The sequence below is a fragment of the Fistularia commersonii genome, chromosome 29 (genome assembly GCF_037954325.1).
Source record: "Fistularia commersonii isolate RoL2024-O1a breed Wild chromosome 29, RoL_Fcom_v1.0, whole genome shotgun sequence".
Lineage (NCBI taxonomy): Eukaryota > Metazoa > Chordata > Actinopteri > Syngnathiformes > Fistulariidae > Fistularia > Fistularia commersonii.
This window is the reverse complement of record NC_141312.1, coordinates 48,066-75,000: the sequence shown is the minus strand read 5'-3', so window position 1 is coordinate 75,000 and position 26,935 is coordinate 48,066. Positions and strand designations below refer to the sequence as shown.

Below are 26,935 nucleotides of genomic sequence, written 5' to 3'. Positions count from 1 at the left end.
AGTACGGCGAGTACTAATACTACAACCGAGTCCTTCAGGCTCCAGATATAGGAAAACACACACACACACAGGCAAATGTCACAGTCAAACATCCGTGTGTGTGTGTGTGTGTGTGTGTGTGTGTGTGTGTGTTTACTGCCAGTGATAATCTGAGGGCTCGAGGTGAGCATGTTTTTAGATAACAGGAAATGTGTTATTAAAACAACAAAAACTTTCTTCCAGAACCTATGAGAAGCTGTGTGTGTGTGTGTGTGTGTATGTGTGTGTGTGTGTGTGTGTGCGTATGTGTGTGTGTCTGTGTGTGTGTGTGTCTGTGTGTGTATGATTGCTGTATCTGTACAGTGCTGTGGATCTACTCACACTTGTAGTATTGTCTTCCCCTCCTCTTCAGGTGACCCTGTGTGCAGGTGTGTGTGTGTGTGTGCAGGTGTGTGTGTGTGTGTGTGTGTGTGTGTGTTGTTGGTTGTTTTGGGAGTAAATCCTATTTGTTGGACTTTTAGCTGCTGACAGTGCCGATGTGTGAAAGCCAGATTTGAGCTGGCAGCTCTGAAAAACCCCAGCTTGGCACCACCACTGTTTCTTACCATAATGACCCCCCTACACACACACACACATACACATACACACACACACACACACACACAGACACACACACACACACACACACAACATGGACACACACATAACCTGCATCTCATTGGCTCTGACTCCCCAATCTATTGAATGTTATTGTCATAAAAGTAACAAATGGCCTGCAGTGTGTGGCCTTTCCATCCCATCATCCTTTGTACCTTCCCCTGGTTACAGCCTGAAGTGTGTGTTTTAGGCCTATTTAGTGAACATGCACTGACCCTTGAAAGGGCTCTCGCTAAACCTCACACAGCGGCGGTTTCCTGTAAAGACGGCGTCATCCTGGCCAATTGAATTGAATACACACATAAAACCTGGGGGGGAGGGGTCCCACGAGGCTCACACACTCACATTTAATCAGCTAAACTGATACCAGTCAAATGAATGTACACACACACACACACACACACACACACCACGCCCGTTAAAGAGCATCTCACCGGCTCTAAGACTCACAAACATCAGGAACAATGGAAGAAATCTATATCACTCAGCTGCATCAGAACACACACACATACACACACATACACACGCGTAGACATGCACCGACACAGGCACAGCCAGACATACATATATACAAACACACACACACACAAGCATACATATATACATACACACACAAGGCATTCCAGCAGAAACACCTAATTATGGTTAAAATGCATTGATTTTTGCCCAAACAGGTGCTGAAGCCCTGCAGTAACAGCTTCCAGCGGCGGCGCTCTCTATGTCTGTGTGTGCACGTGTGTGTATGCCTGTGTCACATTTCTATGTGAGTGTCTATGTGTGTGTGTGTTCCTGGACAGTGTGGAGGAGGGTTGTGTCCAGGGTGTGTGGAGGACATGGACGAGCTCAGCAGCTCCACCCTCATGATGAGATTGGGGTTCTGCCCCCCAGTAAAAGGAGGGAGACGGACAAAGTGCATTATGAGGAGTTGTGTTTTTGTGTGTGTGTGTGTGTGTGTGTGTGTGTGTGTGTGTGTGAGAGAGAGAGAGAGAGAGAGACATACACTGCTGGGGCGGTGGAGCAGCTGCAGCCCCAGGAGGATGGAGATGGAGATGGACAACAAGCTGAAGCTTCTGGTCCCCACCGCTGAGGGAGGTCCTCTGAGGAGGTATCTGCTTGGCTCCTCCTGCTCCGAGATCTCCTAGGTCTTCAGTGTTCCCCGGACAGAGGCTTTAGGACGGTTCCCTGATTGTGTGTATGTGTGTGTGTGTGTGTGTGTGTGTGTGTGTGTATGTGTGTGTGTGTGTGTGTGTGTGTACACCCCCCCCAGTGGACAGCTCCTGACCTGCAGCCGAAGGCTCTTTTAAGCAAACAATTTATAGAGCAGCTATTACTAAAAATCAATAACACTTAAACTGCTCCATTGATATTGAAACGTGCAGTGATTTACACACACACACACACACACACACACACACACACACACACACACACCTTTTACATATTTGATATGATGCAATCTCCTCCACGCTGTCCATCCTTGCAGCTCATTGGCTGAGACCCTGACACACATTTACAAATACTGAGATAAATCTGTGCTTTCCATACACTACTGTGTGTGTCTGTGTGTGTGTGTGTGTGTGTGTGTGTGTGTGTGTGTGTGTGTGTGTGTGAGTGTGTGTGTGTGTGTGTGTGTGTGTGTGTGTGTGTGTGTGTGTGTGTGTGTGTGTGTGTGTGTGTGAGTGAGTGCGTGTGTGTGTAGGCACTGCCAAAGAAGTGCCACCAGTTCTGCAGCAGAAAACAGTGAGCAGATGGATGTGGAGGTGAGAAGTGAAGGAAGCTGAGGGAAGGTTCTAGACCCTGTCTCTAGAAGGTTCTTCGCTTACTCCACCAGAACATTCCCTCACCATCTCAGTGACTTGGGCAGTCCTCTTCAAGAGCCTGTTCCATCCAACAATTCAGATCCAACATCAGGTGGAATATTTAGGACAATAAAATTCATCTTAAAGATCTCAAGCTGGAAGAAGCCAATGTGGACCCTGCGGAGAACATCGTATTTCCTGAGGAACATTGGGATCTCCTCCAAAGTTTGAGCCAATTCATTTCAAAAACCCTGTTTGACCAAATTTGAATGTCCGGTTTGAATCTGCGATGGAGATGGATGGGGACATCAATATTCTCGCTGCTGCGGGTCCAGCCAATCAAGAAGGTCTTTGTACCTTCATCCCTAATGCAGCAGCCAACCAGATGGATCACACTCAACCTGGAGCTCCGCTCCACCCGTTTGACCCTCCGACCCCCGGACCAAAGGTTCTTCAGGACCTCACAAGACCTCACATGATCTCAATGGGACCTCACAGGGTCACGGAAGGGCCTCATTGGACCTCGGCAGGTTCTCCAGTCAAACAGAGGAACCCTGAGAAAGAACCTTCAGGCTGACAACAGAAGCAACACCTGATTGTTGGTGATTTCCTGGTAAAAGAACACACACACACACACACACACACACACACAGACATTACACACACACATACACACACGCACGCACACATAATGACACAAACATTACACACACACACACACAAAGACACATACACAGACAGACACATACGCACGCACACACACACACACACTAACAAAGACAGACACAAACAGACAAAGACACACTCACTTGTCTGGACAAGGTTCCATGCAGGTGTGAAGACTTTCAACAATCGACTGGGGGGGGTTAACCCGAACCCCCCCCACCATGGGGGTTAATGCCCCCCCCACCATGGGGGTTAATGCCCCTGTTGAATGTTGAATTGCACCCTGTCTGTCAAGCGTCCCAACGACGCCCCACTGCAACACCTCCAGGAGCAAAGCACATTGGGATTCACTCCGTGCAGCCAGTGGGCACGCACACGCACGCACACGCACACACACACACACACACACACACACACACACACACATTCCCAGACCAACTTAGACACAGTGCCAGGGTTCTGTGGGGCATCGCGGAGGAGATGTTCTGCTGGAGTAAAGCAACAATCTGGAAGTGACTGTCCTCTGCTTCTTCCTCTCTGCCCGTTCCTCCGTCCAGCCCCGGTCGGCGTCTTCCCGCCACAATAATCACCATGACTGCGTTCCGTCCACGCATGAGACGACCACCCATCACACTCCTCCACCATCACACTCCTCCACTCCTCCAGCTCACAGCGATCTGTCCATCCGTCCTGAGGGTGGGTCTTCTCGGTCTTACCTTCAGCGCCTCGATGTCCAGGGAGGTGGCCCGGTCCATGGCGGCGGGTTCCGGAGGGGGGGGGGGTCGGTTCCGGGGAGGCCGGAAGCAGCGGGTCCGGCCGGCGGAGACCGGGGCGCGAATTGGGTCCGGAAAAAGTTGTGTGTCTCTCTAGAGTCCGGAAGTCGCCGGCATCTCCGCGGCTCCGGACGGAATCCACGCTCTCCAGTCCGGGAGCGGCTCGACCCGCAACATCCGGACGCCGCTTCCTCCGGGGGCCCCGCACGCTCCGCTCCGCGGGCTCGTCGTGCAGCGGCGGGACCGGCGGGACCCGCTCGTCACGTCCGGAGCTGCGGCTCCGGCTCGTCGGAGGAAGGGGAGCGGAAGCCCCGCCGCTGGAAGCGAGCCGCGTCGGCGGACGGCGGCTACATCCGGGCCGATCCCCGCGGCCGTGATGCGTTCAGGGTCCGACGAGCGGAGAGTCCAGATCCCGATCACACACACCGGAGCCCGGCCTCATCCGGAGACTCATGCGGCAAACCGCCAGAGAGAGAGAGAGAGAGAGAGAGAGATGAAGAAAAAGAGAGAGATAGACAGAAAGATGGAGAGAGAGAGAGAGAGAGAGAGAGAGAGAGAGAGAGAGAGAGGCGGGGAGGTAGTGAGGGAGGGAGAGGGATGGAGAGAGAGATGGAGAGAGAGATGTAGAGAAAGAGAGATGGAGAAAGATGGAGAGAAAGAGAGATGGAGAGAAAGAGAGGGAGGCGGCAGGAAAAGCAGAAAGAGAGAGGAGTGGGAGAAAGAAAAGCTTAAGGAGATGGGGGGGGGGGGGGGGGGGGGGGGGCAGAAGGGTTGTTTATAATAAGAGTGACCGACGTGTCTTTTAACAGGTTGTGTGTGTTGATGTGTATGTGTTGGTGTGTCGCTGCGCGTGTTGATGTGTATGTGTTGGTGCGTGGCTGTGTGTGTTGGTGTGTATGTGGGGGGGCATTACACCAGTGGAAGTCATCACAAAGCTGTGTATTCATCTATCTATCTATCTATCTATCTATCTATCTATCTATCTATCTATCTATCTATCTATCTATCTATCTATCCACCTGTGAATTGTCAGTCATTGATTTCCAAAGTATCTGGTGATCAGTGCATCGTCTGGGAGGAGAGAAGGAGAAGAGAGGAGGAGAGAAGAAGAGGAGAGGAGGAGAGAAGGGAGAGAAAAAAGGAGGGAAGCGGAGGAGAGCAGAGGGGGGGAGAGAGAGCTGTGATTGGACGGCAGCCCTGCGGATCGTACCATTACTGCTGTCATAAATCTGGACAGATGGAGGCCTCTTAGCAAATGAAGGCTGCAGGTGGAGGTCGGCCATATTGGTAGCAGGAGCAGCAATGCTAGCTAGCAGCAGTAGTAGTGGTGATGCTAACTGGTTAGGTGCAATTATGTTAGGTGATCATTGGTATGGCGACGCTAGCTGGTAGCAGTAGCAACAGTGGAGGCTAGAAGCAGGAGTGGCAATGCTAGTTGATAGCTGGATGATGCTAGTGCTGACTTCATCTCCTGCATGGACACACACAAACACACACAACACACGCACACACAAACACACACACACACACACACGCACAAAAAGATACTCTCTCCCGCTGCCTCGCTCTCCTCCTTCCTTCTTGTGTTTCCTTCTCCATGCTACTGCTGTGTGGTGATGGATCATATCTGTGAAGCGTCCTTATTTATTTCAGGTCAGGTTCTCGTCTCAGAAGTGGTCACCTGGTCCAGTGCCAGCTGGGAATGACATCACCCCCCCGGCCTTGCATCTGACAGCTTTATGATGGAGCACAGATCCCCAGATCTCCCAAGGTCTCCCATGTCTGAAGCTTAGCTCTGATCTGAAGAGCGTTAGATGAATGTTCTCCTAAATCAGAGGGTGACATTCTCCAGGTACCCCCTTCAGGAGAAGGGCAGCAGGTACAACCGTGGACCTTCTCCCTCCTGGGGAGGATTGTCTATTGGCTTTTCAGCAGACACGCACACACACACACCATCTGGAGTAATCAGGGGTCCAAGTGTCCGTGGTCTTTCTGGAGGAGAAACAAGGTGTGTCCTTCAAAGTAAAAACTGTTTAACAAGTGACTCCATCCATCCATCCATCCATCCATCCATCCATCCATCCATCTATCTATCTATCTATCTATCTATCTATCTATCTATCTATCTATCTATCTATCTATCTATCTATCTAGGACACAACGAGTAACAGTATCGAGTACTACTGTAGTCCGGATACTCTGGTTCTCCAAATAAAACAGCGGAGGCTCCGCTAAGCTAGTTGAATAAAACTACAAGTCCCAGAGGCGGGCATCGTCTAATCCCTGAAAGCCGATTGGTCGCTTCGCGGTCCAATCCCTCGCCTGTGTCTGGCAGTCAGCGCATCCTTCCGTCATGGCGTCTGTTTCGGCTAAAGCGCCTGCTAACCTGGCCGTCCTGTCGGCGCTCGTCCTCCTCCTCACCTGCCTGCCACCCGGGGGAGGGCAGAAGAAGAAGGAGGTAAGAGACGCTCGTTCTGGAGGGAGGGGGTTCCACACATCCCCGCCGTTTGGATCCCGAGGGGGGGTGGGGGCGCCGGTTGAACCTGCCGCGGTGCGTGAAGTCGCCGGAGGTTCCTCACAGAAGGACGTGAGATCCGCCGACTGAATGGAGCAGCAACCATGAGCTCTTCTTCTTTGCGTGTCATTATTATTATTATTATTGTTTAAATTATCGTCCTCGTCGTTATCACGTCCCCTTCTGAGCACCGGCACTGCACCAGCTGTTCTCTCTCCCCTCCAGCGGGCCAAGTGGCCTTTATTTTGAAACTCCAGCAGCGGAAGAGCCGTGTTTTCCTCAGCTTGACTGTCGAATCAGCGACGCCTGCGAGGGTCGAGCCTGGTGTTTGAGAGGTGGAGGTTTGGAAGGATGGTGTTTGGAAGGATGATGTTTGAGAGGTGGAGGTTTGGAAGGATGGTGTTTGGAAGGATGATGTTTGAGAGGTGGAGGTTTGGAAGGATGGTGTTTGGAAGGATGATGTTTGAGAGGTGGAGGTTTGGAAGGATGGTGTTTGGAAGGATGATGTTTGAGAGGTGGAGGTTTGGAAGGATGGTGTTTGGAGGATGGAGGTTTGAAAGGTGGGTGTTTGGAAGGATGGTGGTTTGAAGGGTGGAGGTTGGAAGGTGGGTGTTTGAAGGGTGGAGGTTTGAGAGGTGGAGGTTGGAAGGATGGTGTTTGGAGGATGGAGGTTTGAGAGGTGGAGGTTGGAAAGTGGGTGTTTGGAAGGATGGCGTTTGAGAGGGTGGATGTTTGAAAGGTGGGTGTTTGGAAGGATGGTGGTTTGAAGGGTGGAGGTTGGAAGGTGGGTGTTCTTCCAGGTAGGTCTAAAAGGAACGTTGAGGAGGAATCCGCCAGTTGAACGCCCCTGCTGCTCCTGGAGGAGACTTTCTTTACAAGCAGAAAACAGGCAAGCTTTACTGCAATCTAGATCATGGCTGTGCTTCTGAGAAGCCTCAGGAACCTACCATACCATGATGTGATGAGATGTTTGGATGATTGCTGATAGGAGCGTGAGTCCCCAGACTTGACACCCGAGTGATCTCAGGCACGTGTTGCTTCTTTGTCGAGGTCAAAGGTCATGGTTTAGAAGGAAGCCCTGTTCCGCTTGGACTTTCTGACACTTTCTGTCAGAAAAGACCTGCTATTCAAAGCGGCTCAGCGTCTCCTCGGAGAGCCTCCATGTCCAGCTTTGCTCTGGAAAGCCACGCTTCTTCTTCAACCTAGACAGCCGGTGTCGCTTCCGCACGCAGAGATCCAACCAGCCTTTCCTTCTAAATCTGATCCCATTCAGGGTCCCTTCCTCGCCTTCGGTATTGACTGGCGGGTGAAGCAGTGATTTTTTTTTTATTTTCTTTATTTTCATTTTTTTAACCTTCGTGATTTGTTGTAGCCAACAACATGGCGGCGGGTCTTCTGTCGCACCAGATCGGTGTTCAAGCTACTCTTGGAATCCGGGAGGTTCTTCTGCCGTCCGACTGAAGCCTCAGACCACGTCGAGTATCCAGGGGTTTCAGGGGTGGAGAACAGCAGAGTCATCCGGGAGGACCGTGACCTGCCTGCTGTGAGAGGGAGTGGGTTCGGAGAGAGGTTCCTGGTTCTGGTCCGGTGGTGGACCCGGTTCTCCCTGTGAGCCTCCGGCCCTCCATGACTGCGTGGACAGGATGTTGAATTAGTTAGAATTGCATTGGTTGTTGATTATTTTTAGAAGATCTGTAGAGCTTTGGAGAAGGTTGGGCACATGGGCCCCTGGCAGCAGCATAGAAAGGATATAAATATATAGAAATGCGTTTGAAGGACTGTTTCTGGTTTGGGGCAGATTAACTGAGATTAACTGCGTGGCAGACAATCCGGAATATAAAGCAGCTCGGCATCGGTCATTCTGCGGCTCAGTCAGAGGCTTTGAGAATGCGTCTCCTCATTAGGACCTGCCGGCTTGGGTTTAACCGGACTGATCTTTGGAAAGACGGTCAGATGACCCACAAACCTCAAAACAAAGAGGAGAACAGAATATGGGTATATAAGAATATGGGTATATGGGTATATAGTGGGTATATAAGCCTTGATCTGCTCTCTAATCCCGAGGCCTCCCTGGAAAGCAGTGGAGAACATCTCAGGGGGAGGAAGTAGCTCCACCTGGGCGGAACACAGACAGGTCAGAAGACCTGCAGACAGACAGAGGTCAGACAGACAGACAGACGGACGGACAGACAGAGGTCAGACAGACAGACCGGTAGAAGGAGGTTGGACAGACAGATGGACAAACAGACGAACAGGTAGAGGACAGACGGACAGGTAGAGGTTGGACGGACGGACGGACAGGTAGACGCCAGACAGACAGACAGACAGACAGACAGACAGGTAGAGGACAGACGGACAGGTAGAGGTTAGACAGACAAACGGACAGGTAGACGCCAGACAGACAGACAGACAGACAGACCGGTAGAAGGTGGTCGGACAGACAGATGGACAAACACACGAACAGGTAGAGGTCGGACGGACGGATGGAGGGACGGACAGGTAGACGCCAGACAGGTGGACAGACAGACAGACAGAGGTCAGACAGACAGAGGGACAGGTAGAGGTCGGTCGGACGGACGGACGGACAGGTAGACAGACGTACAGATGGACGGACGGACAGGTAGAGGTCAGACAGACGGACGGACAGACAGACGGACGGACAGACGGACGGACAGCGTCCTGGGGCAGTGTTGATCGCCGCCCGGCTCTAAATCCCGCCCACCGGGGCAGAGAGTATTTATAGCCCCAGCGGCCCTCGTCCATCACCCCTACCCTGCTGGAGATGATGTCCAGGCCGCCTGGTGCCTCTGTCTTCAGGCTGACGGCAGCAGAAAGAAAGAACCAATGTAAGCACTTCCTGCTCCCGGCTTATTGAGTCAGCGCCGCAGAAGATGGGAAGCGGCCGGGTCAGAGGAGGACCCACCTGGAGAGCCATATATCTGCAGAGACACCAGACTAATGAGAGGCCGCGGAGCCGCCCCTCCCTCCAGGAAGTAGCCCGGCCCCGCGGCCGTCCTGCAGGGGGATCAGACAGCGAGCTGAAATGAGATGTGCTCATTCACCAGGAGGCAGGCGGCGACGAGACGGGAGGAGGAGACCTTGGTCGTCCCTCCAGAAGTCCAGGGCGTAGTGTAGATAGAGAGGGCTCACCTGTGGAGGCGGAGCTCACCTGCTCCTCCTCTCAGTCTTCAGCGGAGCTGGAACGGCAACACACATTATTATCATTACCATTACCATTGTTGTTGTTGCTTTTCCTCTTCTTCTGCTGGTTATTATTATTATTATTATTATTATTATTTGTGTTTTTACTGATGGGCTGAGGTCCTTGAGGAACAAACCAGGAGCAGACACAGATCTTCTCTGCATGTCGGGGTCCACTGGTAACAGCTTGCTGTTCTGGCAGAAGGTCCCTCCAGCCCCCTGATGTTCTGGATTCTCTAACTCCCATCCCGCTCAGTCGCCCCACCAGTTTTCAGTTCTGCTTCCACATGAAGATCCCTCTGACTTCTCTGGAATGGGTTCCTTCTCATCAGCCGCGGAGGAACATTGCCTTATCGTCTCACTCGGGAGGTCCGCGACAGCTCGCTTGGACCGGCGGCCGAGGGGCCTCGCGGAGCGGCTGAGAAGATCCCAGGGTCTCCCTTGAAGCCGGGCGATGGGTTTGGATCCGGCTCGTTAGCTGGAGTCTGAATTATTGATGTTCTGGCCCGACGCCTGTTCTGCTGACGGATGGCCTGCGTTCTCCGCTGTTCCTCCTTCTCCTCCATTTTCTAAATAATTTTTGGAGGCAGAGGGTTTTCCATCCTCTCCATCCAGCTCCACCAGGATGTGGCCTCAGTCACTGCCCACTGCCCCCCCTCCACAAACACACTTCTCTCAGGACAGCTCCTGATATTCCCAGACAGGTTCCTGAGTTTCCTTTATGCTCTTTCAAAGAAGAAACCAGTAAAGACCATGGCTCTGCCTGCAGCAGTCATTTTAATCTGTCATATGTTCAGGCATAACACACACACACGGTTGTTTGCTTCCATTAGCCGTACTCCTGCTCCCCATTGAGTGTGTGTGTGTGTTGACACGTCTGTGTGGTCAGATGTTCGGTGAGGGTGTGGAGCAGGTGGACAGCTCATCACTGATTGGTTGCTTCTCCTGGTCGTCAGCCATGAACTCTGGATCAGAGCCCTGCCTTTTTAACCCTTTGTTAACCTGACCGCTAACCTGTAGCCTCGCTGTCCGCTAGCTAACAGTTAGGTCATGCTAATCTGCTCATCCTGGCTGCTAATCCGGTCTGCTAATCTCCCCGTTATTCAGAGAATATTTTGCATTTTCTTTCTTCATCTTCCCTCAGTTTTCCTCCTCGGGTCCCAAACGGCCCCCCATGAAGCCCGACCGTGACAAGCATTGCCTCACAGCTGATATGAGGTGGCATATTATCGTGTGTGTGTGTGTGTGTGTGTGTGTGTGTGTGTGTGTGTGTGTGTGTGTGTGTGTGTGTGTGTGTGTGTGTGTGTGTGTGTGTGTGTGTGTGTGTGCTGTCTCGTGGCTGATAAGCCGTCATGCTCTTATCCTCCCAGACAGACCTGTGTCGTTGTGATGGTTCACAGGACACACACACACTCAGACTCATACACTTACACACTCTGAAAGACTGAGCAGGAAACACACACACACACACAAATGTCTGGAATAAGTTGTTAAATTGAAAGCTTTAGTGGAGCTTCGCTTGAAGGTGTGTGTGTGTGTGGGTGTGTGTGTGTGTGTGTGCGTGTGTACATGTCCTCTGTCATAGATCTCTGATAATTCTTTCTTATTAGGCTCTTATTCTTTCTGCTTCGGCGGCTGAGAGGCCGTTAATGTTCAGCTTGTGGTGTTTCAGCGATGAAATAATGGCGGAGGCGTAGAGGAGTTCGATCCTTTGAAACACAGACAAGATACGAGGGATCATTTATATATACCGGTTTAACCACACCCCTCAACCCTTAGTCCTGTGGGGTGAGACCACAGCCCTTTGTGTCCGTCACACAACTCCCCCCCGAACACCCAAAAGGGACTCAGGAAACACAACTAGCCCCGCACGGGAGTCCTGATGAGTCTGCCGAAACGGCTCTGACGTCCCTCGGGTACGACAACAGGAGGCGGCGGGCGCTGGGTTTGCAGGACTGTTGCCGCAGGCTTACACGGGGGACGGACCCGGCGGGGCTCCTGGACACATCTTCACCTGCCACTCTGTGTGCCGTTTTCAACCGATCTAGCGTGATGCGCTCTGTACGCCAGCCCATGTCTAAAACAAAACTCTGCCTCAAGCACCCGGAATGGCCCATCATATGGGGATTGCAGTGGCGAGCGGTGCGTGTCATGCCTAGATAACACCTAACGAGTCGGCATGAGCTCCGCTGGCACGGAAGACCGCGGGAAACAGTGATGAGCCGGGCCCAGAAAACGCGAACCTGCAAACGGCCGGACAGGTGGAGCAGACCTCTCAGGCAAAAACGCCCCTGGCACACGTAATGGTTGACCGAGCACCAGCTCAGCGGGGAAGACATCGAGGTCATCCTTAGGAGCGACGCGACCCTAGCAAGACCCACGCCAAATGGCCCACCCATTGTCGCCTGAGAGCGCAGCCCGCAACGCCGCCTTCAGGGACCGGTGAAACCGCTCGCACAAGCCGTTAGCCTGAGGGTGGTACGCCGTCGTACGGTGCACCGTCGTCCCCAAAGACCCAGCCAACGCCGACCAGAGCGACGACACGAACTGGGGACCCCTATCCGAAGTAATATCTGATGGGGTACCAAAACGGGCAAGAAGACAGAAATGCCCGAGACACATCCGCAGCAGCCGTGGAGGACAACGGGACCACCTCCTGCCACCTAGTAGTCCTATCCACAATGGTGAGTAGGTGGGTAAAACCCCGCAAAGGGGGTAGAGGGCCCACCAGGTCGACGTGGACATGGTCAAAACGCCTGACCGGAATCGGGAACGGCACGAGGGGTGCTCTTACGTGCCGATGAACCTTGGCGCGCTTGCATGCCACACACACGGCAGCCCACTCCTTCACATCCCTACGAATGCCAGGCCGGACAAACTTGGCGCACACAAGTCTCACTGACGTATGGACTCCCGGATGTGAGAGCGAGTGCACAGTCGAGAACCCGACGCCGTCAAACCTCGGGGACCACCGGTCGGGGCCGGCCAGTAGAGACATCGCCGAGAAGGGCAGGGCTACTGTCCTGAACAGCCACATCATCCAGCACGAGACCCGAACTCGACGACCGCAGGGCGAGGACATCTGTGTCACTGGGCTGGTCGGCGGCCACAGCCGCACAGGACAGACGAGAAGCCGCGACAAGGAATCTGCTACAGGGTTGAACTTCCCAGCCACATGCCTAATGTCCGTAGTGAACTAGTAGTGAGCTGCGAGGTGTCGCTGCTGATGGGCAGACCATGGCTCGGCAACTCTCGACATGGCGAGAGTCAACGGCGGCCCCGCGGTGGGGATAAAATGCTCCACTCCGTTTCACAATGAACAGGTAGAAAATGTGGGCGTCGTCAGCGACGGAAAATCCGCCAACAACCGATGTTAAACATCCCCTGAAACCTAATAACTCGTGTGTGCAAGTGGCCCAAACTCCTCTGTCTCGCAGGGACAGGTGGCAAAAGACAATGCGTCAATAAGATGTCGTTTTGTGACGTCCACTAGCAGGCCGTTGGCGCACAGAGAGTCTGTGCCGATAATGGGGGTCGTAATGGCGGCGATCACAAACTCCCACACAAAATGGCGGCCACCTCCGCCGCGACCGCCGGCGCCCACAGCTGCTACTGAGCGCCGGCACACACCACCGTGCTCTGTCGCTGAATCGCTGGTGGAAAAAATAGAGGCCCGTCCTACATCTCCTCGCCGCGGATACTTCGGCTCCGACGGCTCCGACGGCCGCGTCCTCGTCTTCAAGCGCCATCCGCAAGGGCTCCGGAGTTGCACTCTGGACAACGAATGTTCTGGAAGTTAGCAAGATGCGGTCAGCCTCCTACGCCAAGCGGCAGTAGTCGCTGGCGGCCAAACATCGTGCGCACAGGAGCTGGCAGTAGACGCAGAAAAGCATGTAGAAAAAGGAACCTCCTGTCGTCGGATCCCAGCAGCGACAACATGTCCTCCATAAGATCCACGGCAGACCCGTCTCCCAAGACAGACATGGAAAGTAGCCTATCCACCCGCTCCGTAGTGGACAGCCCGTACCCTTGGAGTAGGAACTCCTTTAATGCAGCATACCGGCCACATCTGCTGGTCCAGCGCCGCGACGACCAAAAAATACCTGGCATCCTCTGACAAAATTCCCCGCAGTTGGAAAATCGCCTCTGCGTGTTGGAACCAAACAGCCGGGGCGCTCTGCCAAAACTCTGCCAAAACTCCGGCAGCCGGACGGCCGTGACGGTCAGGTTCGTCTGAGCAGGATGGGGCGGCGTAGATGAGGTAGCATCGCGTGCTTCATCTGAGTCAGACATGCCCAGTTCGGGGTCACCAAAGTGGTGTTTCAGCGATGAAATGATGGCGGAGGCATGGAGGAGTTCGATCCCTTAATTTGAAAAACCAACAAAATACAACTAGAACTTGAACATCCGGGATCATCTATATTTACCCGGCTTAACCACGACCCTTAGTCCTGTGGGGTGAGAGACCACACCCCTTTGTGTGCGCCACAAGCTCTGGGCAAAACCGGTGTTTATGTTTATCCTGTGTGTGTGTTGGGATGGTGGTGGTGGTAATAAGAGTGCTTATTTAAAGACCCTGTCATCAGAGCACACCTGCTTCACAGAACTCTTTCTTCCAAAGACCTGAGCGAGCTGGCTTACCTGCCCAGGTGTGTGAAGGATTGTGATGCCTCAATCAGGACTATTAGATTCAAAATGTGAAAGTCATGCTGATCTGCTGGTGGTCTGGTGGGTTCCACGGGGAGAGCAGAAGGTGGATCTGATAAGTCTTGTCTTACGTCACCCTGCAGCTCTCCACGTCTCTGCAGTCCTAATAGATGTCGAGCTGACAACAACAACTCCACCTCTTTGGTTGTCCAATATGGAGCTACAGAGGGCCTTGAAATGTTGCTTTGTGGCCTCATAAAGTACCTGCTGTGTGTGTGTGTCAGTGATGAGTGTAAGAAGCCAATTTCCAGTAATCCTGTTGTCAATGGGCTGGAATTAGAGGGCAGGCTGTTGGAGGCTGATGGAGAAGCAGGATCCGTTCCTTCCAGTGTTTGGACTCGTCCAGCCAATGGAAAGCATTATCACTGGCTTTTAGAACTTTAAGCCTCCAAACCTGGAATTACACTACACCACACACTGTGTGTGTGTGTGTGTGTGTGTGTGTGTGTGTGTGTGTGTGTGTGTGTGTGTGTGTGTGTTTGTGCAGGAGAACTGGAGTTAGATGGCTTCACCTGCACCACTGTCTTGTAATCCAATTATTCCCACAATCCATCTCTGGGGTTTTGGATGAGTCTCCTCGGAAGTGGAGAGGCAGGTGGAGGTGGAAGGCGTGATGCAGAACAGGACCTGGGGTGAGATCCGCTGGTTGTCACTCCTCCTTCTGAGAGCAGTTGAAGACTTTAGTTTTCACCAAGCCTTGGTCACGGCGTGGGTGGGATTGAGTTGTCCTCGTGCTCCTGGTGTGGACTTTGATGCGTGAAGGACACCATCACCTGTGGTTTCTGGTTTTACTGCTGAGTCTGTTCCACCTTGAATCAAATCTTCTAGTTTGGGCCCCCCTTTCCTGTGTTCTTCTGGAACCTGTTCCACCTGCTCCACTGGCCGCAGGCAGCTGCATCCAGTTTGGTCGGCAGGAAGTAACCATCACCTGTGGAGCAGCAAGCCAGAGCTTCTGTTGGAGGACATTTCAGATGCTCCTCCTGTCTCCATGAAAACCGAGGGGCTCTGAACCCTGTTTCTGAAGCATCTAGGATGTGAAGGTGAACAACGGTTCTCTTTGAATGTGACAGCTCTTCTCCTCTCTTTCCTTGTCTCGTCCAGAACCTTTTGTCCGAGAAGGTCGACCAGATGATGGAGTGGTCGTCTCGTCGCTCCGTCGTCAGGATGAACGGGGACAAGTTCCGTCGCTTCGTCAAAGCTCCTCCCAGAAACTACTCCGTCATCGTCATGTTTACGGCCCTGCAGCCTCAGAGGCAGTGTTCTGTCTGCAGGTTGGACACCACACACACACAGCAGAACGTCCTCCGAGGAGAATGATGGGGAGCAGCCACTAGGGGGCGTACTTTCTACAGAGATCTAAAGATCTCCACCCTCAGTGTCAATGACACACACACACACACACACACACACACACACACACACACATACTCTGTGTGTGCACAGGTGTATCTGCTAACCCCCCAACAGGGACAGGATTGTCTATGGAGTATTTTGAGGGAGTCTCTCATCTTGAGGTTTTGTGGAGATAGCAGGACTTGAAGGTCCTGGATCCCCTTTGGTTCTGCCTTAGAGGAGAGGAGGGGTTTGGGTCCGAGCCTCGACGATAACTAAGAACATGCTGTGTATGTTCTTCTCCTGGAGGATCTCAGGATGGAATGTTGGCAATCACATCTGTTTCCACTGGGAAATGGAGATCAGCACCTGCTCACTCACGCTTTGGTTATTCCAGGACAAGCACTTCCAGGGAACCTGCATTCTGACACATTCAGGTGGAGGAGGTTCTGGAGGTGGGACTTCAGAGACTTGTGAGATCAGATGAAGATGTTAGCTTCATGCTCCATCATTCCCTAGGCAACATTGAGTTGTCTCCAGGGTCTCCGCCTCATATAGCAGTGGGAATATCAGACTGCCATGACATCTCAGGGTCAGAGCAGGCAACATCTCCATCCAGGAGGACCTGGATGCCCACAGGAGAAGGACCAGGAAGGGGATTGAAGGAGGTGGAAAGCAGCAGGAGGAGAACAGAAGGACGGGGTGGATAGAAGGAGGACGAGGAGAGAAGAAAAAAGACGAGGACAGGAGGAGAAGGAGGAGGAGGAGGAGGAGGGCGACAATGACTATAAGGACAGGAGGAGGACAGAAAGACGGGGTGGATAGAAGGAGGACGAGGAGAAAAGAAAAAGAACGAGGACAGGAGGAGGACCAGGACAGGAGGAGGATGAGGACAGGAGGAGGAGGAGGAGGAGAAGAAGGACGACGACAGGAAGAGACAGAGGATAGTAGGAGGAGGACAGAAGGAGGACAAGAACAACAGGAGAAGGAGGAGGGGGACAACGACGACAACAGCAGGAGGACAGGAAGAGGAGGACAGGAGGAGAAAGAGGAGGAGGACAGATGGAGGAGGAGGACATAAGGAGGACAAGGACAGGAGGAGGACAGGATGAGGAGGACAGGATGAGGAGGGAGGAAGGTGAGGACAAGGGGAAAAGGAGGACAGGAGTAGCACAGGAGGGAATATTACATAAGAAGAGCCTGTGGGCTTCTTTGACATTTTGAGGAGCAAAATGGAACCGAAGGGGAAGGAACCCGTATTAAAAGAGCGGGACCCTCTCACTCTGCTGGAGCTTCTCCAGAGGTTCTGCGGTGTGAAAGAGAAGGTCATGTGAATGCCCCATTAACTGCCCCGACAAAGACTCCCGCCCCCAGATTCCACCACCTCCATCTCCCACATCCATCCAGCAGGTCAGCTCTGACTAGAGGCTGCAACCACCCTTTGACTCCTTCAGAAGGTCCACCTTAAAGTGGTCTGAAGAAAAGCAGAAGTGGTTTGAGTGAAGAACTTTCAGAGCAACACAACCGTCTGGTGCACGTCAGCACCCTGACCTGGTCACCTGTCCAACAAGGGTCCACACGCAGGGAAGAACCCGTCAGAAAACACACAACTCTGTCTGTGTGTTTGTGTGTGTGAACGCGGGAGTGAACGATGCTATTGCAGAGTCTCTTTTTAAACTGGGACTACGTGTTGGAGCGGACTGGAGATAAGAAGGTACACCTGGAAGTACTGATGAGGGAGTTGCAGTGAAGATGGTACACTGGCCAACGCAGTAGCACTACTCAGACGGTGCAGTAGCAGCATAAGAAGGAGCACTGAGTCTGGGGTTCAGGTTCAAAGACCAGGCTGCCATGATCTTCTCTTGTCTGTGGAGGTCCTCAGTCCTCCAGGTCATGGTGAATTCTTGTGGACATCTTCTTGTCATGGCAACTGGACTTGAAATATTTCACTTGAAGATGTTTCACCCCCTCATCCCAGAGACGTCTTCAGTTCTGAAGTGAAACAAAGAAGTTGTGAATTGAGGAAGCCTCTTGGAACAGGGGTCAAAGAACCTCCAGACAGGAAAATACGATGAGAAGGTCCAGTTCTGGGCCGGATTGCAGTGAAGATACTGTCAGAGTCCAGAAGGCTGAGAACGCAGTACTCCGTCACTACGGCTAGTATTTGGATAGTTCCTAGGGCATTTGAAGGTAATTGTTCTCCAGTAGGTCACCGCTCCTCCGAAGGCACCTTTGAGGTCTGGGCTGTGGATCAGGTGTCCTGAGAACCAAGTATAACGATGGCTTCTTCTTGTTGGAATCCTCAGGCAGGCCAACGAGGAGTACCAGGTCCTGGCCAACTCCTGGCGTTACTCCTCAGCATTCTCAAACAAGCTGTTCTTCACCGTGGTGGACTACGACGAGGGAGCCGACGTTTTCCAGCAGGTGAGTGTGTGAAGAACGTGCTGCTGGATGGCTCCTGGCTGCCCCAACAGGCCGTTCTCCCCGACCCCAGGTCTTGTCAGGCCTCTGACCTCCAGTCACAACACCCGATCAGACTCAGACATGGGAAGGCCTCCTGGCTTCTTCTGTCAGCGCTAACCCTCGCCTGGAGGTTCCGTCTCTGCTCTTGGTTGGAGGATCTGTGAGTGAGGACCTGAGGCCGGAGGGCCCAGGTCCTGGCAGACCTTCTCTGTCTGACTCTGGAGCTGCCAGTCAATGGTGTTTGCTTGAGGGCTCACCAGATGGTGGCGCTGCAGCAGCTCAGTTGGCTTTTCTGAAAAGGTTAAGCAAGGAGAACCTTTTAAGTGTTGCCTTTGGGGGAACCGGCCTCTGGGCTCCTACAGAAGGTTTCGAAACACTCCACCTCCTGCCCCTCCTGCTCCTAGAAACATGGCTGCTCACTGTGGTCCATGCCAGAAGATGGCGGGAGTCTGACAGGCTTCAGATTTGTTAATCAGAAGAGTGGACATGATGTTGGTCTTTCTTCTGGTGTTTCCTCTCTGTCTGAGGATGACTCCCTGTCTCCTCCTTGCTTCTGGCCCAACACTGAACTTTATATAGATGTTTCCTTTACCCTTATTCTTCAGACTTCATGAAACCTGGTTCCTCACGTTCTCCAGGAACCCTCCCTCAGCAGACCTCTGTGGGTTTCTCTGTTTCTCTCCCTCATTCATTTATTAATTTATCAGCCAAGATTTAAAGATGACTTATGCAGCAGTGAAGAATTAAATATGCCAAGAAGCAGAGACCAGGCCTTTGGTGAGAAGATGCGATCATGACTGTCCGTGAAGCTGAGCTTCTGGTTTTCTCCTTGTGACCAATCTGACGCTTTTCTTTACCAGTAACCTGTGCCTGGTTTATTTCTTGTTTTGCTGGATAGTGGCGATACCAGACTATCTCCGTGTGTTTGTGTGTGTGTTTGTGTGTGTGTGTGTGTGTGTGTGTGTGTGTGTGTGTGTGCGTGTGTGTGCGTGTGTGTGCGTGTGTGTGTGTATTAACGAACCACTTAGAAACAGTTGAGTTTGGTCTGTTAATTGAAACTTGGTTTAACTGAGTGCCCCCCTTATACACACACACACACACACACACGGTCCTGAAACGTGGTGTTGCCATGACAGCGGGCTCCAGAAGCCTCTGGAGTGATCACTGTGGTGCCCGGTGGGTCTGAAGGCCTGATATCTTCTCCACCAGCTGAACATGAACAGCGCGCCGACCTTCATGCACTTCCCGGCCAAAGGGAAGCCGAAGCGCGCCGACACCTTCGACCTTCAGAGGATCGGCTTCGCCTCGGAGCAGCTGGCCAAGTGGATTGCCGACCGCACAGATGTTCAGGTACCTCCTCCGCCCGCACCATATGGACCTACCTTGGTCCAGTTTCCGGCACGCCTCTCCACCAGCAGGAGGTGCTGGACTCATGTACCTTCTTGTACGAGTATGATCATAACATCTTCCACAAACATTGGTGGTTCTGTGAGATGTTGCCTCCAGGTACTGAAGGCAGCCTGCTGTTCTCCTGTGTCTTCTTTTGTGGTCCAGATCCGGGTTTTCCGCCCACCCAATTATTCGGGAACCATCGCTTTGGCTCTGCTCGTCTCCTTGGTCGGAGGTCTACTGTATCTCAGGAGGAACAACTTGGAATTCATTTACAACAAGACCGGATGGGCCATGGCTGCTTTGGTAAGACCCTATAGAACTTCACCGCTTGTCTCCCCTCCAACCCTGGCTGAGTTCCGTCAGCCTGCAGTGCAGGGTTTCTACCGAGAAGGTCAGATGTTGAATGATGGACAGTGTTCAAAGCTGTAACCCGAGGCCCCTCCTGTTTGGCGAAACATCTGCTAGTATCAGACACGTCGTCTTCTCCAACAATGTCCTTCGATAACTGGATCTGCCGGGCTTCTACTGGTGGAGATCCTGCAGCGCATTGGAGACGAACTGACGGAAAGCATCGCAAGCCATTCCTAGATCTCCTGCCCGTTCTTCAGCCCCTGATGCTTGGTATCTGGTGTGAAGATCAGAGATCTTCTAAGCAAATAAAGAAACGCGGCGACAATTTTTATTCCAGAATTAGTCTGTCAATGTCGAACTCCCTCAAAGATGATCTTCTCACTTCCTGCTCTCTGTTCCCCGACAGTGTGTCGTTTTCGCCATGACGTCTGGTCAGATGTGGAACCACATCAGAGGTCCTCCCTACGCTCACAAGAACCCCCAGAACGGACAAGTGGTATGTTCCATCATCTTCTCTGCATTCAACCGTTCCTTTGCATGTGTCTCTGTGGAGAACTGTGTGGATGTGCTTCCTGCACCTGATGTTCCAGGGTTCTCTGCAGTCAACGAGTGAAACCAACATCCGCCGGTCCACTGGCACCGGTTCTGTTCTCCCGTCCCGTTCTCCCTGAGATTCCCGTCTGTTAATCTCACCCCCAGATCTTTGGGGATCTTCTCAGTTTCCCCGGCAGCAAGATGCAGTGTGTGCTGAGCTTCAGTCCTCTGTAGGTCCAAAGGAGACCTCTGCTGTCAGGGTTCCAAACCTCGATATGGGTCCCTCAGAACCACCGCGTGAACGTGATGAGATCACAGCAAAATGGTTGACCGCTGAGCCGTGCAGAGAGCTTGTGGTCAACTGGCCTCCAATAAGATAAGCATCTCCGGTAGGGTCCAGAGCTTCATCCACCTCTGGATGAAGTCCTGGACTGACCTTCGGGTAGACGGAGTTCCTCCACACCAGCAGATGGACTGCAGTCTTGAGGAGCTGCGGTAGTCTGCCTCGCTGCGTCCAGGACCTTCAGCGGGGCTTTTTTTGCTCTGCATGAATCCCCGGTATGTTCTGGTAGCACCCGACCCAACCAATGCGATCCTGGAAGAGCCAGGCGGACCAGATAGCTGGTCTGTGGTTCATCGCCATCCAAATAGGTCCCTCTGTGGGGTGAACACATCTGCTCTGTGGACAAAGTTCCGATAGGACCTTCTTTGTTTTGGCGGAGGCTGCTTCTGGAAATGCTTGCGGCTTGGTGTCAGAGGTCTCTGAGGGTTCTTTCTCGGCTGCCACCACACCGTTCCTCTATGTCCTCCTGGACGTCGGGGTCTCGTGTTCCTGTGTCCTCCTCAAACACACAACCTTCACTTAGGTTTATTTGCTCAGGTGTGAAATGTGAGCAGTGAGGAGGGCGTGATGATGGGAGGAGGAGGAACTCTGACTTCCACATGGAGGAGAAGGAGAGGATGTGGGTGGATGTTCTCTGGAGGAACCTTCTGGATCATAGATGCACCATGTAAACATCCCATTCCTCATGAGCCTTCAATCTTCTGATCCTGTGATCAAATGGAGTCCTTTCACTGAGGTCTTGCCTTCTTCAAGGATGAAGTTCTCTCTTCTTTCTCAGAGAAGATGACGACTGAATTCAGATGTTGAAATACTCACACCGATTCATCGCATGACATCGTGCATACAATCATATCACAGTTTATTAGTATTATAACATTACTATATGATATACTATGAAGAAGACTACAGTGTTGCTATGCAGTGTAGTATCACATCAGACCGCTATAAGTACAAGTATTAAATTACTGTACAATATAGTATCATATCAGACGGATATGAGTTGTACTATTGTATTACTGTATAATATAGTATCATATCAGATGACATGAGTACTAGTAGAGTAAAACCTCACCTGTCAGAATACAGAACAGAATACATTCATTCGCCAGACGCTTTTATCCAAAGCGACTGGTAGCAGAGATGCTGAGCATTGAATCCCAGAACTCATACATGTAAAGCATGCGCTATACAACTGAGCTACACGTTCACGTTATGTGTCAGGTGACCTCAGCTGTTCCTTCCTGGATTTGACCCTGGAGTCTTCTCAGGAGATGTTTTCTCCAGCTTCATTCCTCCTCCGGTTCCACCCTCAGTCCTCCTCCTCCTCGCTCTGCTCACATCCAATCTGTCACACCCAGCTAACGATGCCGGAGAGATAGCTGTGTAATCTCTGCTCCTTTCTTCTCTTCCTCTGACTTACTGTCACCTCACACACACACACACACACACACACACACACACACCTCCCGCCAGTGTAATTCTTTTAAAATGATGAGCGAGCGAAGCCAGGAAAACTCGGCTGAAAGGATTTGTCAACTGACAAATGGCACCACCAAGCACATGAAATTTTATTGAGCTTCTCATCGGGCTGCCTAAAAAAACCACACACACACACACACACATACACACACACACACACACACACACAGATCCGCCCATTAGACAGAGGTCTGACAAAGACACAGCTGTTTTAAATTAAGTCCAGTTTTAAAAAAACTGGTCTTGGTGTGTTTTCTTCTGGTAGAACAGGATGGGGGGGCTAATGTTCTCTGGTGGTGTCCATCCGTCCACTCAGGTCAGACAAGTGTGACTTGGATGATCCAGACTGGCTCAGATTGTATGGTGTTCCACTGTTCTCCTGGATAACCTGTGGTCATCCTGCTCCTCTGATTGAAGCTCCTCCATCTCAAGTTGAATGGAGAACATCTGGTCTCCCTTGTGTTGTGTTCAAAGGCGTCGGGAACGCGACACTCGTTCTGCTGTCGGCGAGCGCACGGAGGAGGCTGCGAGCTGGAGGTTGATGAGGGCGGTTCAAACTCCCGGCTGCTGCAGACAAAGGCCGGAGTCTTTGTTTCTGTACCGCTTCTTCATTTGTCTCCAGTGAGGCAGCAAGAACCTCCACCCCGCACTCCTCCTCCTTTGCCACCCTCCATTCTTTGGTCCAGCCCTCCTCCTTTCTCATGAAGGCACTGAGAAGAGGCAGCGGAAATGCCGGCCTCAGACGTGTCGAGGAGCTCGCCCTAGCCATCTGAAGAGTTTCCTCCCTCAGGCTAGGGACCAAGCTTCAGTCGATGTTCCTCAGGACTGTATTCTGACAAAAAGTTCATCCATGGTTACTTATCTGCAATCTCAGTCTCAGGTTCTAATCTGTGTCTCCTCCATCATCTGCAGAACCCTGACATGACATGTGGTTTCTCCTGCTCTCCTGCAGAGTTACATCCACGGCAGCAGCCAGGCTCAGTTTGTGGCTGAGTCTCACATCATCCTTCTCCTCAGTATCCTTTCAGCCCTGTGTGTGTGTGTGTGTGTGTGTGTGTGTGTGTGTGTGTGTGTGTGTGTGTGTGTGTGTGTGTGTGTGTGTGTGTGTGTGTGTGTGTGTGTGTGTGTGTGTGTGTGTGTGTGTGTGTGTGTGTGTGTGTGTGTGTGTGTGTGTGTGTGTGTGTGTGTGTGTGTGTGTGTGTGTGTGTGTGTGTGTGTGTGTGTGTGTGTGTGTGTGTGTGTGTGTTGGCTGGCAGAGGGTATTTCCCTGTTCTCTGACCCTCTGATCACACACACACACTCATTGTCTGTGGAGGAGTACACTGTTTTCGTTACAGTTCCTCTGTAAAACACACTGACCTTATGGACTGCCATCGCACCGGTGACCCCCCCCCCCCATGTGTGTGTTGTGGGTGTTGGTTGAGATCTACACTTCCATCCCCTCCTACTCTTCACTTGATGCCGTTTCCTTGACAACCTGCCTCCAGACGCGGCCATCACCATGGGGATGGTGCTGCTGAATGAAGCTGCCACCTCCAAAGGAGACGTGGGGAAGAGAAGAAGTAAGTGTGTGTGTGATAGTTTCTTGCCGGCTTTCCTCCTGGGCTTTGTTTTGAGTCGTGCGGGGTTGGGAGTGAAGAAGAAGGACCTCCAGATGAAGTCCACCCGCACCTGCCCGGGTATCTTTGACCTTCTGCATCCGCTTGAACCGTTCTTCTTGAACTAAGATACTTTGACTGAGCAAGAAACCCTTGTGATGCGTGGCGGAGGTCTGGACGTTCAACCAGACCTTGGTCATCTGGTCTGCTTTGAGAAGGTCATCTTCACGATAAGTGTTGGAAGTAGAGAAAGGCTTCCTGGTGTCTGAAGCCTCAGACGTCTGTCCCTTAGGCCTGCCGCTGCCGTTGGAGATGTTTCTCCTGCTTGCTGAGTTTGAATGTTCTCCCAGATGAAGACATGAACAACTCCACAGCACCAAACGCCCCCCAACCCCCATGGAGCCTCGTGTCACTCACCACATCTTCCAGCTTCTGAGCTTGTCCACCTAATGACAAAGACTTAAGTTCATATGTTCAGAAGATCACTCACGGTTCATAAATGTGGGTGAAATTCTCTCTCTCTCTCTCTCTCTCTCTCTCTCTCTCTCTCCTCTCTCTCTCTCCTCTCTCTCTCTCTCTCTCTCTCTCTCTCTCTCTCTCTCTCTCTCTCTCTCTCTCTCTCTCTCTCTCTCTCTCTCTCTCTCTCTCTCTCTCTCTCTCTCTCTCTCTCTCTCTCTCTCTCTCTCTCTCTCTCTCACACACACACACACACACACTCTGGTTTAAATGTGCATGGGACATCAGGACATCATTACTTCTCCCGACGACACACTCGGAGGACAACAACAAGCTGTCAGAGGATGTCAGCCTGGCAGGTTTGTCTTGAGGCCTTTCTCAGGTTTCCCTCCATCTCTTTTGAACTGAACCTCAGTCTTTCTCACTCTCTCTCTCTCTCTCACACACGCACACACACACACACACACACAGTCTTCACTGCGCACTGGGAAAAGCACACCTTGTAATCACACATGTTTACATGTTGAAGCTCAGAGGGAGGAAGAGGAGCGGCGCTGAGTGACAGCAAGAGAGTTAAGCCTATAAACACACACACACACACACTGCCCACTGGAGGCTCGACACAGATTGACTCTGAGAATCTGCTTTACATTTTCCATCCATATCATTTGTTCTGACATGGACTCCCTCTCGCCACACACACACACACACACACACACACACACACACTTGTGAAGAAGCAGATATCTCAGTGTGCCGTCAGTGGAAGAGGTCCTCATCCTAATCCATGATTAACAATATCAGTCGGCGGTGACACTTTAATTTCACACCGTGCTTGTGGAGGATTACTGATGAGGACGTGACCACGGAGCGGCGCCCGCACGCCACCACGCTGCCTCTGATTGGCCGCTGCTTCCGAACGGCCACCAAGGAAATAAGACCAGCACGTCTTCACTGCCACGTGGAGGGGTTGGAGATGAGAGCCAGCAAGGAGGAGGCACGAGTTAAAGAGTAGAGGCTCTCAGGTGTCTCCTGGGGTTTCTCCTGACACCTTGGCCATGGAGCTTCAGTCCACATAGGTTCAGGTAGCTCTTAAAAACCTCCAGGCAGGAAGTGGGACCTCAAGGTGTGGACCTCAGACCCACGTCGGAGGAGGAGTTAGCTCCAACTTGAAGACCCTTCATGCATGGGAAGGAGTTCCACCACAACCCCACTGAGATGCAGGAGGCTCCTTCACTGTGAACATCACGGACCTCTGGAGGACCTGAACGGAGGTTCTGGTCTGAGCCCTCTCACCTGATGGTGTCTGGTCAGCTATGGGCAGGTGTGACCTCACCACCCGATCACCTCTCCTTCTCCTTGCAGTCATCTGCCTGGTGGGCCTCGGCCTGGTGGTCTTCTTCTTCAGCTTCCTCCTCTCCATCTTCAGGTCCAAGTACCACGGATACCCCTACAGGTAACCCTGGCGACGGCACCCGCTCATTCATTCATTCATCGTCCCTTTATTCACTCAGTCATCCATCGATTCATTCATTCATCCATTCATTCCATTATTCCTTCATTCTGTTTCTTAGACTGGTTAGGTTAGGTCAGGTTTAAGTTAGCTCAGGATTAGGGTCAGGATAGGTTAGGACAGGTTTGAGTTAGCTCAGGTTTGGTTTAATTGCGGTTAGGTGAGGTTAGGTCAGGCTAGTTTAGATTAGGTCAAGTTAGGTTAGGTTAAGTTACGTCAGGTCATGTTTTAGTTAGGGTGAGGTCAGGTCAGGTTTGGATTAGTTTAGACTAAGTTAGATCAGATTAGGTCAGGCCAGGTTGGGTTAGATCTGATTAGGCCAGGTTATGTTAGGTCAGGTTTGGGTTAGTTTAGGTTAGGTTAGGTCAGGTTAGGTTGGGTCGGGCTTAGGTCAGGTTGGGTTACGTCATGTTAGGGTTAGGCTAAGGATTAGGTCGAGTCAGATCTGGTTAGGCCAGGTTGGGTTGGGTCAGATTGGGTCAAGTTAGGGTAGGCCAGGTTAGTTTAGTTTAGGCTCATGGTTAGATAAGGCTTAAATTAGGTTATGTTTAGGTCAAGCTAGGCTAGGTCAGTCTTAAGTCAGTCGTTAAGATTAGGGGAAAGCAACCGAAGAAACAGAGCGAGTGGTACTCCTACCTTCTCCTCACCCGTTATCTCCATTTCTTATCTTCATTGTCCTGCCTCTATCCTCCTGTCTTTCAGCTTCCTCATAAAGTAAAGGAGAGAGAAGAGCAGGCCGTCGATGAGAGAAGAAAAGAGGAGCAAGCAGCATGAAGGTTCAGTGTCGGGTTCTGTTGAAGGTTCTTTTCACGAGTGTCATTCATCTTCTGTCCTGAAGAGAAAACAATCACTGTCATCACTGTCACTGGGAAATAAAGGCATTTGGCTTCTGGGTGAATCTTTGTTCTGGTTCTGGTCTTGGAGTCCTGCAGTTCTCAGGTTCTGGGTTCTGGTCCTGTTTCTGGGGTTCTCGGGTACTCCGGTTCTTCGGTTCTGGTTCTGGGGTTCTCAGTTTCTCTGACTCTGGTTCATGTTCATGTCCTGGGGTTCTCCGGTTCTGTTTCTGGGCTGCTTGTTCTGGTTCTGACATATTGATAATCTGAGCTAAAGTTGGAGCACCAGCTCCACTGAAGAACCTGTCGTCCAGCACCGTGGAACCTTCCAGAATCCTGGGGTT

General features: G+C 51.9%; 2 protein-coding genes and 1 long non-coding RNA gene across 7 annotated transcripts in view; 1 reads left to right on the top strand and 2 right to left on the bottom strand.

The window, feature by feature from the left end:
* LOC147216480 (zeta-sarcoglycan-like) overlaps window positions 1–4,362 on the bottom strand; it is a 65,016-nt gene extending 60,654 nt beyond the window's left edge. For both annotated transcript variants that reach the window (XM_086177171.1, XM_086177172.1), the window contains exon 1: window positions 3,818–4,362. In XM_086177171.1, the coding sequence (XP_086033297.1) occupies window positions 3,818–3,856 (39 nt within the window). In that variant the 5' untranslated portion in view covers window positions 3,857–4,362. The remainder of the gene's footprint in view (window positions 1–3,817) is intronic.
* Window positions 4,363–6,197: 1,835 nt separating this feature from the next.
* LOC147216478 (dolichyl-diphosphooligosaccharide--protein glycosyltransferase subunit TUSC3) lies at window positions 6,198–26,653 on the top strand. Its single transcript, XM_086176914.1, has 10 exons — window positions 6,198–6,332; window positions 15,399–15,568; window positions 17,936–18,053; window positions 19,302–19,442; window positions 19,647–19,787; window positions 20,242–20,331; window positions 23,144–23,207; window positions 23,679–23,753; window positions 25,611–25,701; window positions 26,461–26,653. The coding sequence occupies exons 1-10, from the start codon at window positions 6,228–6,230 to the stop codon at window positions 26,474–26,476; spliced, it is 1,011 nt and encodes a 336-aa protein (XP_086033040.1). The 5' UTR covers window positions 6,198–6,227; the 3' UTR covers window positions 26,477–26,653.
* Window positions 6,862–10,977, bottom strand: LOC147216479 (uncharacterized). 4 transcript variants are annotated; one of them, XR_015109057.1, is made up of 5 exons: window positions 9,699–10,977; window positions 9,540–9,586; window positions 9,313–9,427; window positions 9,162–9,207; window positions 6,862–8,019 (listed from the first exon to the last, which is right to left on the bottom strand). It is a non-coding gene; the product is annotated as an uncharacterized LOC147216479 (long non-coding RNA). The 4 variants fall into 4 exon arrangements; XR_015109056.1 differs by lacking the exons at window positions 9,540–9,586; window positions 9,699–10,977 and adding an exon at window positions 9,624–9,644 and having other exon boundaries at window positions 9,162–9,328; XR_015109055.1 differs by lacking the exon at window positions 9,699–10,977 and having other exon boundaries at window positions 9,162–9,328; window positions 9,452–9,564.
* Window positions 26,654–26,935: the final 282 nt, after the last annotated feature.

What these genes read in the sequence shown, in the direction of transcription:
- LOC147216478 (XM_086176914.1), top strand. Translation starts at nt 6,228, where the DNA reads ATGGCGTCTGTTTCGGCTAAAGCGCCTGCTAACCTGGCCGTCCTGTCG. An exon ending in AGGCAGTGTTCTGTCTGCAG is followed by an intron (nt 15,569 to 17,935) that starts GTTGGACACCAC and finishes TGGAATCCTCAG; the next exon opens with GCAGGCCAACGAGGAGTACC. An exon ending in GATGGGCCATGGCTGCTTTG is followed by an intron (nt 19,788 to 20,241) that starts GTAAGACCCTAT and finishes GTTCCCCGACAG; the next exon opens with TGTGTCGTTTTCGCCATGAC.